This window comes from Salmo salar, chromosome 22 (assembly GCF_965601325.2).
Source record: "Salmo salar chromosome 22, fSalSal1, whole genome shotgun sequence".
In the NCBI taxonomy this organism is placed as follows: Eukaryota; Metazoa; Chordata; class Actinopteri; order Salmoniformes; family Salmonidae; genus Salmo; species Salmo salar.
In genome coordinates, this window is record NC_138312.1 from 64,427,501 (window position 1) to 64,445,477 (window position 17,977).

The 17,977-nt window shown below is 48.4% G+C and overlaps 1 protein-coding gene across 1 annotated transcript in view; it reads right to left on the reverse strand.

Moving 5' to 3' along the window:
- The window catches only part of fbln2 (fibulin 2), a 121,111-nt gene that overhangs the window by 11,304 nt on the left and 91,830 nt on the right, over positions 1-17,977 (reverse strand). The window contains exons 8-9 of the mRNA XM_082967767.1: positions 12,990-13,127; positions 12,154-12,297 (exon numbers count right to left, since the gene is read on the reverse strand). Coding sequence (XP_082823893.1) covers positions 12,154-12,297; positions 12,990-13,127 — 282 coding nt within the window. The remainder of the gene's footprint in view (positions 1-12,153; positions 12,298-12,989; positions 13,128-17,977) is intronic.

Genomic DNA, 17,977 nt, shown 5'->3' on the forward strand with positions numbered 1-17,977 from the left:
ATATTACCCAGCATGCCCAGCTAATCAACATTTTAAATTCAATATATAAATCAATAATCAATGTCAATCCATTGCTTTCCATCTTGCATTAGTCCAGAGTTGTAACCAAACCTTGACTGAGAGACTAGATCATCATTATCTTGTTTTAAAATGATGTGCGCCTATGAAGAGTTCCATCACGCCCATATATGTTGGGTTAGGGGTTAGGGGTTAACCCTATGAGGAGTGACATCACGCCCATATATGGTCTGGACTGGTCCCCTCAGAGGTTGGGTTAGGGTTAGGGGTTAGGGGTCAGGGGTTAGGGGTTAACCCTATGAGGAGTGGTGTGGTCTGGACTGGTCCCCTCAGAGGTTGGGTTAGGGGTTAGGGTTAGGGTTAGGGGTTAGGGTTAGGGGTTAGGGGTTAACATGAGGAGTGACATCACGCCCATATATGGTCTGGACTGGTCCCCATACAGTGCCTTGCGAAAGTATTCGGCCCCCTTGAACTTTTCGACCTTTTGCCACATTTCAGGCTTCAAACATAAAGATATAAAACTGTAATTTTTTTGTGAAGAATCAACAACAAGTGGGACACAATCATGAAGTGGAACGAAATTTATTGGATATTTCAAACTTTTTTAACAAATAAAAAACTGAAAAATTGGGCGTGCAAAATTATTCAGCCCCCTTAAGTTAATACTTTGTAGCGCCACCTTTTGCTGCGATTACAGCTGTAAGTCGCTTGGGGTATGTCTCTATCAGTTTTGCACATCGAGAGACTGAAATTTTTGCCCATTCCTCCTTGCAAAACAGCTCGAGCTCAGTGAGGTTGGATGGAGAGCGTTTGTGAACAGCAGTTTTCAGTTCTTTCCACAGATTCTCGATTGGATTCAGGTCTGGACTTTGACTTGGCCATTCTAACACCTGGATATGTTTATTTGTGAACCATTCCATTGTAGATTTTGCTTTATGTTTTGGATCATTGTCTTGTTGGAAGACAAATCTCCGTCCCAGTCTCAGGTCTTTTGCAGACTCCATCAGGTTTTCTTCCAGAATGGTCCTGTATTTGGCTCCATCCATCTTCCCATCAATTTTAACCATCTTCCCTGCCCCTGCTGAAGAAAAGCAGGCCCAAACCATGATGCTGCCACCACCATGTTTGACAGTGGGGATGGTGTGTTCAGGGTGATGAGCTGTGTTGCTTTTACGCCAAACATAACGTTTTGCATTGCTGCCAAAAAGTTCGATTTTGGTTTCATCTGACCAGAGCACCTTCTTCCACATGTTTGGTGTGTCTCCCAGGTGGCTAGTGGCAAACTTTAAACGACACTTTTTATGGATATCTTTAAGAAATGGCTTTCTTCTTGCCACTCTTCCATAAAGGCCAGATTTGTGCAGTATACGACTGATTGTTGTCCTATGGACAGTCTCCCACCTCAGCTGTAGATCTCTGCAGTTCATCCAGAGTGATCATGGGCCTCTTGGCTGCATCTCTGATCAGTCTTCTCCTTGTATGAGCTGAAAGTTTAGAGGGACGGCCGGGTCTTCGTAGATTTGCAGTGGTCTGATAGTCCTTCCATTTCAATATTATCGCTTGCACAGTGCTCCTTGGGATGTTTAAAGCTTGGGAAATCTTTTTGTATCCAAATCCGGCTTTAAACTTCTCCACAACAGTATCTCGGACCTGCCTGGTGTGTTCCTTGTTCTTCATGATGCTCTCTGCGCTTTAAACGGACCTCTGAGACTATCACAGAGCAGGTGCATTTATACGGAGACTTGATTACACACAGGTGGATTATATTTATCATCATTAGTCATTTAGGTCAACATTGGATCATTCAGAGATCCTCACTGAACTTCTGGAGAGAGTTTGCTGCACTGAAAGTAAAGGGGCTGAATAAATTTGCACGGCCAATTTTTCAGTTTTTTATTTGTTAAAAAAGTTTGAAATATCCAATAAATTTCGTTCCACTTCATGATTGTGTCCCACTTGTTGTTGATTCTTCACAAAAAATTACAGTTTTCTATCTTTATGTTTGAAGCCTGAAATGTGGCAAAAGGTCGAAAAGTTCAAGGGGGCCGAATACTCTCGCAAGGCACTGTATAGGTTGGGTTAGGGGTTAGGGGTTAGGGTTAGGGGTTAGGGGTTAGGGGTTAGGGTTAGGGGTTAGGGGTTAGGGGATAGGGGTTAACCCTATGATGAGTTCCATCACGCCCATATATGGTCTGGACTGGTCCCCTCAGAGGTTGGATTAGGGGTTAGGGTTAGGGTTAGGGTTAGGGGTTAGGGTTAGGGGTTAGGGTTAGGGGTTAGGGGTTAGGGGTTAACATGAGGAGTGACATCACGCCCATATATGGTCTGGACTGGTCCCCTCAGATGTTGGATTAGGGGTTAGGGTTAGGGTTAGGGTTAGGGGTTAGGGTTAGGGGTTAGGGTTAGGGGTTAGGGGTTAGGGGTTAACATGAGGAGTGACATCACGCCCATATATGGTCTGAACTGGTCCCCTCAGATGTTGGGTTAGGGGTTAACCCTATGAGGAGTGACATCACGCCCATAGAGGTTGGGTTAGGGTTAGGGGTTAGGGGTTAACCCTATGAGGAGTGGTGTGGTCTGGACTGGTCCCCTCAGAGGTTGGGTTAGGGGTTAGGGGTTAGGGTTAGGGGTTAACCCTATGAGGAGTGGTGTGGTCTGGACTGGTCCCCTCAGAGGTTGGGTTAGGGGTTAGGGGTCAGGGGTTAGGGGTCAGGGGATAGGGGTTAACCCTATGAGGAGTTCCATCACGCCCATATATTGTCTGGACTGGTCCCCACAGAGGTTGGGTTAGGGTTAGGGGTTAGGGTTAGCGGTTAACCCTATGAGGAGTGACATCACGCCCATAGAGGTTGGGTTAGGGGTCAGGGGTTAGGGGTTAACCCTATGAGGAGTGGTGTGGTCTGGACTGGTCCCCTCAGAGGTTGGGTTAGGGTTAGGGGTTAGGGTTAGCGGTTAACCCTATGAGGAGTGACATCACGCCCATAGAGGTTGGGTTAGGGGTCAGGGGTTAGGGGTTAACCCTATGAGGAGTGGTGTGGTCTGGACTGGTCCCCATAGAGGTTGGGTTAGGGGTTAGGGGTCAGGGGTTAGGGGTCAGGGGATAGGGGTTAACCCTATGAGGAGTTCCATCACGCCCATATATTGTCTGGACTGGTCCCCATAGAGGTTGCTGCTGAAAAGCGCAAGTTTCATTTCGTGCATAATTTTCACGCGCAACACGGTTATCTTTTCCGAGCTGCAGTTTATAAACACCGTTGCCCGTTGGCATTTATCAAACGTAATAAATAGTTGTATTTCACTCTCACTTTTGTCAGGCACAAAATCGCAGAACACAGCCCTGGAAGTGGCTGGCAAGCAAGACACAGACAGACCAAGAGATGCACTGCCCAGCTAGGTTAGCAAGACAGACAGACTAGAGAGAGATGCACTGCCCAGCTAGGTTAGCAAGACAGACTACTGTAGCTCTACTGGTGTTACACACCTGGCTAACAGACTACTGTAGCTCTGCTGGTATTACACACCTGGCTAACAGACTACTGTAGCTCTACTGGTATTACACACCTGGCTAAAAGACTACTGTAGCTCTACTGGTGTTACACACCTGGCTAAAAGACTACTGTAGCTCTACTGGTATTACACACCTGGCTAAAAGACTACTGTAGCTCTACTGGTGTTACACACCTGGCTAAAAGACTACTGTAGCTCTACTGGTGTTACACACCTGGCTAACAGACTACTGTAGCTCTGCTGGTGTTACACACCTGGCTAACAGACTACTGTAGCTCTGCTGGTATTACACACCTGGCTGAAAGACTACTGTAGCTCTACTGGAGTCACTTTTATAGATAACTTTGACACCTTCTGGAAACAGAAGATGCTCTATAGGAATGACGGAGTCCATCCAAATCATCTTGCCTCCTGGACAATGACTGATAAATGATCCAAGACCAGCTCAGTTAATCCCTACCATTGTGACAATGAGTCGTCATAATGCTGCATCAAATGTACATGTTCTTAAGGGCATTGGCAAACACAATGTAAGTAATTTAATTTATGTGCCTCTAATTGCACCGAATTCATCTGTTTATCCTACAGCTATTGTAAGCAGTAATCATGAGCCTATAAACAAGAGTTACACTGTTAGCACTGAGGTGGTGTTATCCTAGTAGGAAGACCACTGTTAACACTGAGGTGGTGTTATCCTAGTAGGAAGACCACTGTTAACACTGAGGTGGTGTGTCCTATAGGAAGACCACTGTTAACACTGAGGTGGTGTGTCCTAGTAGGAAGACCACTGTTAACACTGAGGTGGTGTGCCCTAGTAGGAAGACCACTGTTAACACTGAGGTGGTGTTGTCCTAGTAGGAAGACCACTGTTAACACTGAGGTGGTGTTGTCCTAGTAGGAAGACCACTGTTAACACTGAGGTGGTGTTGTCCTAGTAGGAAGACCACTGTTAACACTGAGGTGGTGTGTCCTATAGGAAGACCACTGTTAACACTGAGGTGGTGTTATCCTAGTAGGAAGACCACTGTTAACACAGGTGGTGTGTCCTATAGGAAGACCACTGTTAACACTGAGGTGGTGTGTCCTAGTAGGAAGACCACTGTTAACACTGAGGTGGTGTGTCCTATAGGAAGACCACTGTTAACACTGAGGTGGTGTGTCCTAGTAGGAAGACCACTGTTAACACTGAGGTGGTGTGTCCTAGTAGGAAGACCACTGTTAACACTGAGGTGGTGTGTCCTATAGGAAGACCACTGTTAACACTGAGGTGGTGTGTCCTATAGGAAGACCACTGTTAACACTGAGGTGGTGTTATCCTAGTAGGAAGACCACTGTTAACACTGAGGTGGTGTGTCCTATAGGAAGACCACTGTTAACACTGAGGTGGTGTGTCCTATAGGAAGACCACTGTTAACACTGAGGTGGTGTGTCCTATAGGAAGACCACTGTTAACACTGAGGTGGTGTGTCCTAGTAGGAAGACCACTGTTACCACTGAGGTGGTGTGTCCTAGTAGGAAGACCACTGTTAACACTGAGGTGGTGTGTCCTAGTAGGAAGACCACTGTTAACACTGAGGTGGTGTGTCCTAGTAGGAAGACCACTGTTAACACTGAGGTGGTGTTATCCTAGTAGGAAGACCACTGTTAACACTGAGGTGGTGTGTCCTAGTAGGAAGACCACTGTTAACACTGAGGTGGTGTTATCCTAGTAGGAAGACCACTGTTAACACTGAGGTGGTGTGTCCTAGTAGGAAGACCACTGTTAACACTGAGGTGGTGTGTCCTAGTAGGAAGACCACTGTTAACACTGAGGTGGTGTGTCCTATAGGAAGACCACTGTTAACACTGAGGTGGTGTGTCCTAGTAGGAAGACCACTGTTAACACTGAGGTGGTGTGTCCTAGTAGGAAGACCACTGTTAACACTGAGGTGGTGTGTCCTATAGGAAGACCACTGTTAACACTGAGGTGGTGTTATCCTAGTAGGAAGTCCACTTTATGCAGCTCACCCTGCACTATCAGCTCCAATGTAAATAACATGAGTAAGTCTACCTCTGATAAGCTTCCCAGTAAAGCATTAGAAACTATCAACAACCAAGAAAAGTGACAGACACAGTGATCTGAGCTATCTCATTGGCCAGCTGTAGGCCTGTAGGTGAACTTGATTGGCTCTCTGGGCGTGCCGGGTAGGCGGAGTTCTACCTTCAGACACATGAAATGATTCAAAATGGGAACAATTTGCTTTACCGGTGCCAGGGCTGTTGAATCAAGTGCACCTCCCACCAACAGGGCTGTTGAATCAAGTGCACCTCACCGCCAACAGGGCTGTTGAATCAAGTGCACCAACCGCCAACAGGGCTGTTGAGTCAAGTGCACCTCCCACCAACAGGGCTGTTGAATCAAGTGCACCAACCGCCAACAGGGCTGTTGAATCAAGTGCACCTCACACCAACAGGGCTGTTGAGTCAAGTGCACCTCCCACCAACAGGGCTGTTGAATCAAGTGCACCAACCGCCAACAGGGCTGTTAAATCAAGTGCACCTCCCACCAACAGGGCTGTTGATTCAAGTGCACCAAACGCCAACAGGGCTGTTGAATCAAGTGCACCTCCCACCAACAGGGCTGTTGAATCAAGTGCACCTCCCACCAACAGGGCTGTTGAATCAAGTGCACCTCCCACCAACAGGGCTGTTGACTCAAGTGCACCTCCCACCAACAGGGCTGTTGAATCAAGTGCACCTCCCACCAACAAAACAAATAACAAAAATAGGAATGCAAGGCTTTGTTGTTTTTTACAGAAATGTTTGGTGATCGACTAGATTGACCGGTTGGTGACACCACGCACCAATCACACAACACCACTCACCACGCACCAATCACACAACACCACTCACCACGCACCAATCACACAACACCACTCACCACGCACCAATCACATAACACCACTCACCACGCACCAATCACATAACACCACTCACCACGCACCAATCACACAACACCACTCACCACGCACCAATCACATAACACCACTCACCACGCACCAATCACATAACACCACTCACCACGCACCAATCACATAACACCACTCACCACGCACCAATCACATAACACCACTCACCACGCACCAATCACATAACACCACTCACCAATCACACACCACAACTCACCACGCACCAATCACACAACACCACTCACCACGCACCAATCACACACCACAACTCACCATGCACCAATCACACACCACAACTCACCATGCACCAATCACACACCAAACTCACCATACACCAATCACAAACCACAACTCACCACCTCAACTCACCACAACTCACCACAACTCACCACACCATAACACAACTCACCACAACACAACTCACCACAACACAACTCACCACCTCAACTCACCACAAAACAACTCACCACACCACAACTCACCACAACACAACTCACCACACCACACAACTCACCACACCACACAACTCACCACACCACACAACTCACCACACCACACAACTCACCACCTCAACTCACCACACCACAACTCACCACAACTCACCACACCATAATACAACTCACCACAACACAACTCACCACAAAACAACTCACCACACCACAACTCACCACAACACAACTCACCACACCACACAACTCACCACACCACACAACTCACCACCTCAACTCACCACACCATAACACAACTCACCACACCACAACACAACTCACCACACCACAACTCACCAAACCACAACACAACTCACCACAACACAACTCACCACAACACAACTCACCACAACTCACCACACCACAACACAACTCACCACCTCAACTCACCACACCACACAACTCACCACAACACAACTCACCACCTCAACTCACCACACCCCAACACACCACAACACAACTCAGCACACCACACAACTCACCACAACACAACTCACCACACCACAACACAACTCACCACCTCAACTCACCACACCACACAACTCACCCACCACACACAACTCACCACCACAACTCACCACACCACACAACTCACCACAACACAACTCACCATCTCAACTCACCACACCACACAACTCACCACACCACAACTCACCACACCACAACTCACCACACCACACAACTCACCACACCACAACTCACCACACCACAACTCACCACACCACACAACTCACCACACCACAACTCACCACCTCAACTCACCACCTCAACTCACCACCTCAACTCACCACCCCAACTCACCACCCCAACTCACCACCACAACTCACCACCTCAACTCACCACACCACACCACACAACTCACCACACCACAACTCACCACCTCAACTCACCACCTCAACTCACCACAACACAACTCACCACAACTCACCACACCACACAACTCACCACACCACAACTCACCACCTCAACCCACCACACCACAACTCACCACCTCAACTCACCACCACAACTCACCACCATAACACAACTCACCACCTCAACTCACCACAACACAACTCACCACAACACAACACACCACACCACACAACACACCACACCACACAACTCACCACACCACACAACTCACCACACAACTCACCACACCACACAACTCACCACACCACACAACTCACCACACCACACAACTCACCACCTCAACTCACCACACCACAACTCACCACACCATAATACAACTCACCACAACACAACTCACCACAAAACAACTCACCACACCACAACTCACCACAACACAACTCACCACACCACACAACTCACCACACCACACAACTCACCACCTCAACTCACCACACCATAACACAACTCACCACACCACAACACAACTCACCACACCACAACTCACCACACCACAACACAACTCACCACAACACAACTCACCACAACACAACTCACCACAACTCACCACACCACAACACAACTCACCACCTCAACTCACCACACCACACAACTCACCACAACACAACTCACCACCTCAACTCACCACACCCCAACACACCACAACACAACTCAGCACACCACACAACTCACCACAACACAACTCACCACACCACAACACAACTCACAACTCACCACACCACAACACAACTCACCACCACAACTCACCACACAACACAACTCACCACAACACAACTCACCATCTCAACTCACCACACCACACAACTCACCACACCACAACTCACCACACCACAACTCACCACACCACACAACTCACCACACCACACAACTCACCACACCACACAACTCACCACACCACAACTCACCACCTCAACTCACCACCTCAACTCACCACCCCAACTCACCACCACAACTCACCACCTCAACTCACCACACCACACAACACAACTCACCACACCACAACTCACCACCTCAACTCACCACCTCAACTCACCACAACACAACTCACCACAACTCACCACACCACACAACTCACCACACCACAACTCACCACCTCAACCCACCACACCACAACTCACCACCTCAACTCACCACCACAACTCACCACCATAACACAACTCACCACAACACAACTCACCACAACACAACTCACCACACCACACAACTCACCACACCACAACTCACCACAACTCACCACAACTCACCACACCATAACACAACTCACCACAACACAACTCACCACAACACAACTCACCACAACACAACTCACCACCTCAACAACTCACCACACCATAACACAACTCACCACACCACAACACAACTCTCCACACCACACAACTCTCCACACCACACAACTCACCACACCACACAACTCATCACACCACACAACTCATCACACCACACAACTCATCACACCACACAACTCACCATCTCAACTCACCACACCACACAACTCATCACAACTCACCAGCTCAACTCACCACAACTCACCACCTCAACTCACCACACCACACAACTCTCCACACCACACAACTCACCACACCACACAACTCACCACACCACACAACTCACCACCTCAACTCACCACACCATATAACAACTCACCACAACACAACTCACCACACCACACAACTCACCACCTCAACTCACCACACCACAACTCACCACACCACAACTCACCACAACTCACCACACCACAACTCACCACAACTCACCACACCATAACACAACTCACCACAACACAACTCACCACAACACAACTCACCACCTCAACTCACCACAAAACAACTCACCACACCATAACACAACTCACCACACCACAACACAACTCACCACACCACACAACTCTCCACACCACACAACTCACCACACCACACAACTCATCACACCACACAACTCACCATCTCAACTCACCACACAACTCATCACACCACAACTCACCAGCTCAACTCACCACAACTCACCACCTCAACTCACCACACCACACAAATCACCACACCACAACTCACCACCTCAACTCACCACACCACACAACTCACCACACCACAACTCACCACCTCAACTCACCACCTCAACTCACCACCTCAACTCACCACACCACAACTCACCACACCACACAACTCACCACACCACAACTCACCACCTCAACTCACCACCTCAACTCACCACCTCAACTCACCACAACACAACTCACCACACCACAACTCACCACACCACAACTCACCACCTCAACCCACCACACCACAACTCACCACCACAACTCACCACCACAGCTCACCACCACAACTCACCACCATAACACAACTCACCACCTCAACTCACCACAACACAACTCACCACACCACACAACTCACCACACCACAACTCACCACCTCAACTCACCACACCACAACTCACCACACACAACTCACCACACACAACTCACCACACCACACAACTCACCACCACAACTCACCACCTCAACTCACCACAACACAACTCACCACAACACAACTCACCACCTCAACTCACCACAACACAACTCACCACAACACAACTCACCACACCACAACTCACCACAACACACCATAACACAACTCACCATAACACAACTCACCACAACATAACACAACTCACCACCTCAAATCACCACACCATAACACAACTCACCACAACACAACACAACTCACCACAACACAACTCACCACCACAACTCACCATAACACAACTCAACACAACACAACTCACCACCACAACTCACCACCTCAACTCACCACAACTCACCACAACTCACCACAACTCACCACAACACAACACATCACAACACATCACAAATCAACACAACTCACCACCACAACTCACCACCACAACTCACCACTACAACTCACCACATCACATCTCACTACCACAACTCTCCACCACAACTCTCCACCACAACAACTCACCACCATAACTCACCACCACAACTCTCCACCACAACACAACTCACCACAACTCACCACCTCAACTCACCACCTCAACTCACCACCTCAACTCACCACAACTCACCACCTCAACTCACCACCACAACACAACTCACCACAACTCACCACCACAACTCACCACCTCAACTCACCACAACTCACCACACCACCACAACACCACTCACCAAACCACCACAACTCACCACCACAACACAACTCACCACAACTCACCACCTCAACTCACCACCTCAACCCACCACCTCAACTCACCACCTCAACTCACCAGAACTCAACTCACCACAACTCAACTCACCACACCACCACAACTCACCACCACAACTCACCACCTCAACTCACCACAACACAACTCACCACAACACAACTCACCACCTCAACTCACCACAACACAACTCACCACAACTCACCACACCACAACTCACCACACCACAACTCACCACACCACAACACACCATAACACAACTCACCATAACACAACTCACCACAACATAACACAACTCACCACCTCAACTCACCACACCACCACAACTCACCACAACACAACTCACCACACCACAACACACCATAACACAACTCACCATAACACAACTCACCACAACATAACACAACTCACCACAACTCACCATAACACAACTCAACACAACACAACTCACCACCACAACTCACCACCTCAACTCACCACAACTCACCACAACTCACCACAACACAACTCAACACAACTCACCACCACAACTCACCACCACAACTCACCGCATCACAACTCACCACCACAACAACTCACCACCATAACTCACCACCACAACTCACCACCACAACACAACTCACCACAACTCACCACCTCAACTCACCACCTCAACTCACCACAACTCACCACCTCAACTCACCACCTCAACTCACCACAACTCACCACCATAACTCACCACCACAGCACAACTCACCACCTCAACTCACCACCTCAACTCACCACAACTCACCACCTCAACTCACCACCTCAACTCACCACCACAACACAACTCACCACAACTCACCACCACAACTCACCACCTCAACTCACCACCTCAACTCACCACAACTCACCACACCACCACAACACCACTCACCACACCACCACAACACCACTCACCACACCACCACAACTCACCACCACAACACAACTCACCACAACTCACCACCTCAACTCACCACCTCAACTCACCACAACTCACCACAACTCAACTCACCACAACTCACCACACCACAACTCACCACCACAACTCACCACCTCAACTCACCACAACTTACCGATGCAGCGTGTTCCATCAGGGCTGGAGTGGTATCCCTGACTACACATGATAACCTTCCTCTGACAGGTATAGGAGCCCACAGTGTTGATACAGTGAAAACCAGCACTGCATGGATCAGATAGACTACTGCACTCATTAATATCTGGAGGGAGAGAGGGAGATGGAGAGAGAGGGAGGGGGGGAGGGAGGGGAGGGAGAGGGAAGAGAGAGAGAGAGAGAGAGGGAGAGTGGGGTGAAAGAGGGGGGGAGAGAGAGGAGGGGGGAGAGGGGGAGGGGGAGAGAGGGGGAGGGGTGGGGAGAGAGGGGGAGGGGGAGGGGTGGGGAGAGAGGGAGGGTGGGTGGGGAGAGAGAGCGGGAGGGTGGAGAGAGAGGGAGGGTGGGGAGAGAGAGAGAGGGTGGGGAGAGAGGGAGGGTGGGGAGAGAGAGAGGGTGGGGGGGGGGGGGGAGAGAGAGAGTTGGGAGAGGGGGGAGAGAGAGGCAGGGTGGGGAGAGAGGGGGGAGGGTGGGGAGAGACAGGCGGGGGGGAGAGAGGGGGGAGGGTAGGGAGAGAGGGGGGAGGGAGGGGAGAGACAGGCAGGGGGGAGACAGGGGGGTTCAATCCAACAGACACAGAGAAGCCTAGAGAACATGTGTTAATGCAGTTAACTGTATGTCCACTTGGGGTCATTAGAGCTCTCTCTCCCCGACTCAGTTTCCATGTGAGTCCTGGGTGAAGCCGGCGAGACATCTCTGTCGCCCCTAACAACACATCTAGGATCAAATCCCCCAGCACCAACACATAACCTCACCATTAGGAGAATAGCTTCTGACCCTGAATCAGATGTGATGGCTTACCAATGCAGTTTCCATGTGAGTCCTGGGTGAAGCCGGCGAGACATCTCTGTTTAGGGTTACACAGGAAGGAGCCCTCCGTGTTCTCACACTCAAACCTTTGACCACAGTTGTGGCTGCGCACCATACACTCATCAATATCTGGAGGAGAGAAGACACCATACACTCATCAATATCTGGAGGAGAGAAGACACCATACACTCATCAATATCTGGAGGAGAGAAGACACCATACACTCATCAATATCTGGAGGAGAGAAGACACCATACACTCATCAATATCTGGAGGAGAGAAGACACCATACACTCATCAATATCTGGAGGAGAGAAGACACCATACACTCATCAATATCTGGAGGAGAGAAGACACCATACACTCATCAATATCTGGAGGAGAGAAGACACCATACACTCATCAATATCTGGAGGAGAGAAGACACCATACACTCATCAATATCTGGAGGAGAGAAGACACCATACACTCATCAATATCTGGAGGAGAGAAGACACCATACACTCAACAATATCTGGAGGAGAGAAGAGAAGACACCATACACTCATCAATATCTGGAGGAGAGAAGACACCATACACTCATCAATATCTGGAGGAGAGAAGACACCATACACTCATCAATATCTGGAGGAGAGAAGACACCATACACTCATCAATATCTGGAGGAGAGAAGACACCATACACTCATCAATATCTGGAGGAGAGAAGACACCATACACTCATCAATATCTGGAGGAGAGAAGACACCATACACTCATCAATATCTGGAGGAGAGAAGACACCATACACTCATCAATATCTGGAGGAGAGAAGACACCATACACTCATCAATATCTGGAGGAGAGAAGACACCATACACTCATCAATATCTGGAGGAGAGAAGACACCATACACTCATCAATATCTGGAGGAGAGAAGACACCATACACTCATCAATATCTGGAGGAGAGGAGACACCATACACTCATCAATATCTGGAGGAGAGAAGAGAAGACACCATACACTCATCAATATCTGGAGGAGAGAAGACACCATACACTCATCAATATCTGGAGGAGAGAAGACACCATACACTCATCAATATCTGGAGGAGAGAAGACACCATACACTCATCAATATCTGGAGGAGAGAAGACACCATACACTCATCAATATCTGGAGGAGAGAAGACACCATACACTCATCAATATCTGGAGGAGAGAAGACACCATACACTCATCAATATCTGGAGGAGAGAAGACACCATACACTCATCAATATCTGGAGGAGAGAAGACACCATACACTCATCAATATCTGGAGGAGAGAAGACACCATACACTCATCAATATCTGGAGGAGAGAAGACACCATACACTCATCAATATCTGGAGGAGAGGAGACGACATCATTTAGGGCTGAATCCCCATTTCAAATTAAGTCACATTTTCACAAAGTTTCCAAATGACATCAATGCATGACTAAGTGAAAATTGGAAGTGGAAGTTAGGATTCGCCCCTTAGACAGTTAATTCAGCAGCACGTAACCCTTCTGAGGAGACAAGACTGCCTTAAAATGTCACAGCTTTAAAGGTCCAATGCAGTCATTTGTATCTCAAGATCAAATCATTTCTGGATATCAATTTAAGTACCTTCCTGTGAGCAATTTCTCAACCAATGATTTTGCTCGGAGGGGAAAACTAGCTGTTATAGCAGAGAGGTTTAGAACTCTTTCCTATTGGTCTATATACTAGTTTAACATCTGATGTCACCAGCCAAGCCAAAACTCCATCCCACCAAAAAAAGCTGTAATTTCTGGCGGTCTTTTCAAACAGCTCTTACACTAAAAGGGCATTATCATCATTTACACAATTTCACAGTATTATTTCAACTTCAGTGTGGAAATATACACTCGGTTGTCAGTTTATTAGGTACACGACTCCGTTCACAAAAATGGATCGCTCCTATAGACGGTGTGGCCGTGGCTTGCTATATAAAGCAGGCAGACAGGCATCGAGACATTCAGTTACTGTTCGTTAGAACGGGCAACACGACTTCCCTAAGCGACACTGAGCGTGGTATGATTGCCGGTTCCAGTGTCTCAGAAATGTCCGGCCTCCTGGGATTTTTACATCTAGGGTTTACAGAGAATGGAGTGACACAAAAAACATCCAGTCAGCGGCTCTCCTGTGGGAGAACAGCTGGTTGGTGAGAGAGGTCAAAAAGAAGATTGGCAAGAATCGTGCGAGCTAACAGGCGGGCCACAAATAGGCAAATAACGAATAGTACAAAAGTGTTGTGCAGAACGGCATCTATTTTGAATGCACAACTCTTCGGTCCTTGTCATGGATGTGTTATTGCAGCAGACGACCAAACCGGGTTCCACTCCTAAACCACTCCGGGTTCCACTCCTAGACCACACCGGGTTCCACTCCTAAACCACACCGGGTTCCACTCCTAAACCACTCCGGGTTCCACTCCTAAACCACACGGGGTTCCACTCCTAAACAACACGGGGTTCCACTCCTAGACCACACGGGGTTCCACTCCTAGACCCCACCGGGTTCCACTCCTAGACCACACCGGGTTCCACTCCTAGACCCCACCGGGTTCCACTCCTAGACCACACCGGGTTCCACTCCTAGACCACACCGGGTTCCACTCCTAAACCACACCGGGTTCCACTCCTAGACCACACTGGGTTCCACTCCTAAACCACACCGGGTTCCACTCCTAAACCACTCCGGGTTCCACTCCTAAACCACACCGGGTTCCACTCCTAAACCACACCGGGTTCCACTCCTAAATCACTCTGGGTTCCACTCCTAAACCACTCCGGGTTCCACTCCTAAACCACACCAGGTTCCACTCCTAAACCACACCGGGTTCCACTCCTAAACCACACCGGGTTCCACTCCTAAACCACACCGGGTTCCATTCCGGGTTCCACTCCTAAACCACACCGGGTTCCACTCATTACTTTAAGACATGAAGGTCAGTCAATATAGAACATTTCAATTACCTTGAAAGTTTCTTTAAGTGCAGTCGCAAAAACCATCAAGCGCTATGATGAAACTGGGTCTCGTGAGGACCGCCACAGGAAAGGAAGACCCAGAGTTACCTTTGCTGCAGTGGATAAATTCATTAGAGTTACCAGCCTCAGAAATTGGCAATTAACTGCACCCCAGATTGCAGCCCAAATAAATGCTGCACAGAGTTCAAGTGACAGACACATCTCAACATCAACTGTTCAGAGGAGATTGTGTGAATCAGGCCTTCATGGTTGGACTACTGCAAAGGAACCACTACTAAAGGACATCAATAAGAAGAAGAGACTTGCTTGGGCCAAGAAACACGAACAATGGACATTAGACTGGTGGAAATCTGTCCTTTGGTCTGATGAGTCCGAATTTGAGATTTTTGGTTCTATCCGCTGTGTCTTTGTGAGACGCAGAGTAGGTGGACGGTTGATCCCCGCATGTGTGTTTCCCACCGTGAAGCATGGAGGAGGAGGTGTGATGTTGTGATGGTGCTTTGCTGGTGACACTGTCTGTGATTTATTTAGAATTCAAGGCACACTTAACCAGCATGGCTACCACAGCATTCTGTAGCGATACGCCATCCCTTCTGGTTTGCGCTTAGTGGGACTATCAATTGTTTTTCAACAGGACAATGACCCAACACAGCTCCAACCTGTGCAAGGGCTATTTGTCCAAGAAGGAGAGTGATGGAGTGCTGCATCAGATGTCCTGGCCTCCACAATCACCCTACCTCAACCCAATTGAGATAGTTTGGGATGAGTTGGACCGCAGAGTGAAGGAAAAGCAGCCAACAAGTGCTCAGCATATGTGGGAACTCCTTCAAGACTGTTGTAAAAGCATTCCAGGTGAAGCTGGTTGAGAGAATGCTAAGCTGTCATCACGGTAAAGGGTGACTAAAGGGTGACTACTTTTTGATTTATTTAACACTTTTCTGGTTACTATATGATTCCATATGTGTTATTTCATAGTTTCGATGTCTTAACTATTATTCTGCACTGTAGAAGATAGTGAAAATAAAGAAAAAACCCTTGAATGAGTAGGTGTGTCCAAACTTTTGACTGGTACTGTATGTTCCATTATATTCTTCATACTGTAAAATAATATAAAATAATGCCACTGAATTCTAAGCAAATCTTGTCTGCTAAGTGAACTAGTGTAGCCCACAGGCATATCTCACAGCCAGATCAGGACCTGCTAAATGAACTAGTGTAGCCCACAGCCACATCAGGACCAGCTAAATTAACTAGTGTAGCCCACAGCCACATCAGGACCTGCTAAATTAACTAGTGTAGCCCACAGCCACATCAGGACCTGCTAAATGAACTAGTGTCGCCCACAGCCACATCAGGACCTGCTAAATGAACTAGTGTCGCCCACAGCCACATCAGGACCTGCTAAATGAACTAGTGTAGCCCACAGCCACATCAGGACCTGCTAAATTAACTAGTGTAGCCCCACAGCCACATCAGGACCTAACATAAGGACAACTCAGAGGATGCTATTCTGTTCTTCTGAAATAGAATACATTTTCTTCATATCATGTTTCTTTAGACCTGTCTAAAATAAATAATGGATTTATTGTGATGGCCAGGAGATGCTAAATGTGTTTATGTTAATTAACAATCAATTTCTGTGAGACCGGCAGTTATTTGCTTGACAATCACACAATGTCATGACCGCCACAGCCCTAGGAGGGAGGGAGCGAGGGAGAGGGAGTTAACAGGGAGGGAGGAGAGGGGAGGGGAGGGAGTTAACAGGGAGGGAGGGAGCGAGGGAGGAGAGGGGAGAGGAGGGAGGGAGAGGAGGGAGGAGAGAGGAGGGGGAGGGAGTTAACAGGGAGGGAGGGAGCGAGGGAGAGGAGGGAGTTAACAGGGAGGGAGGAGAGGGGAGAGGGAGGGAGTTAACAGGGAGGGAGGAGAGGGGAGGGGAAGGGAGGAGGGGAGAGAACAGGGACAGAGGGAGG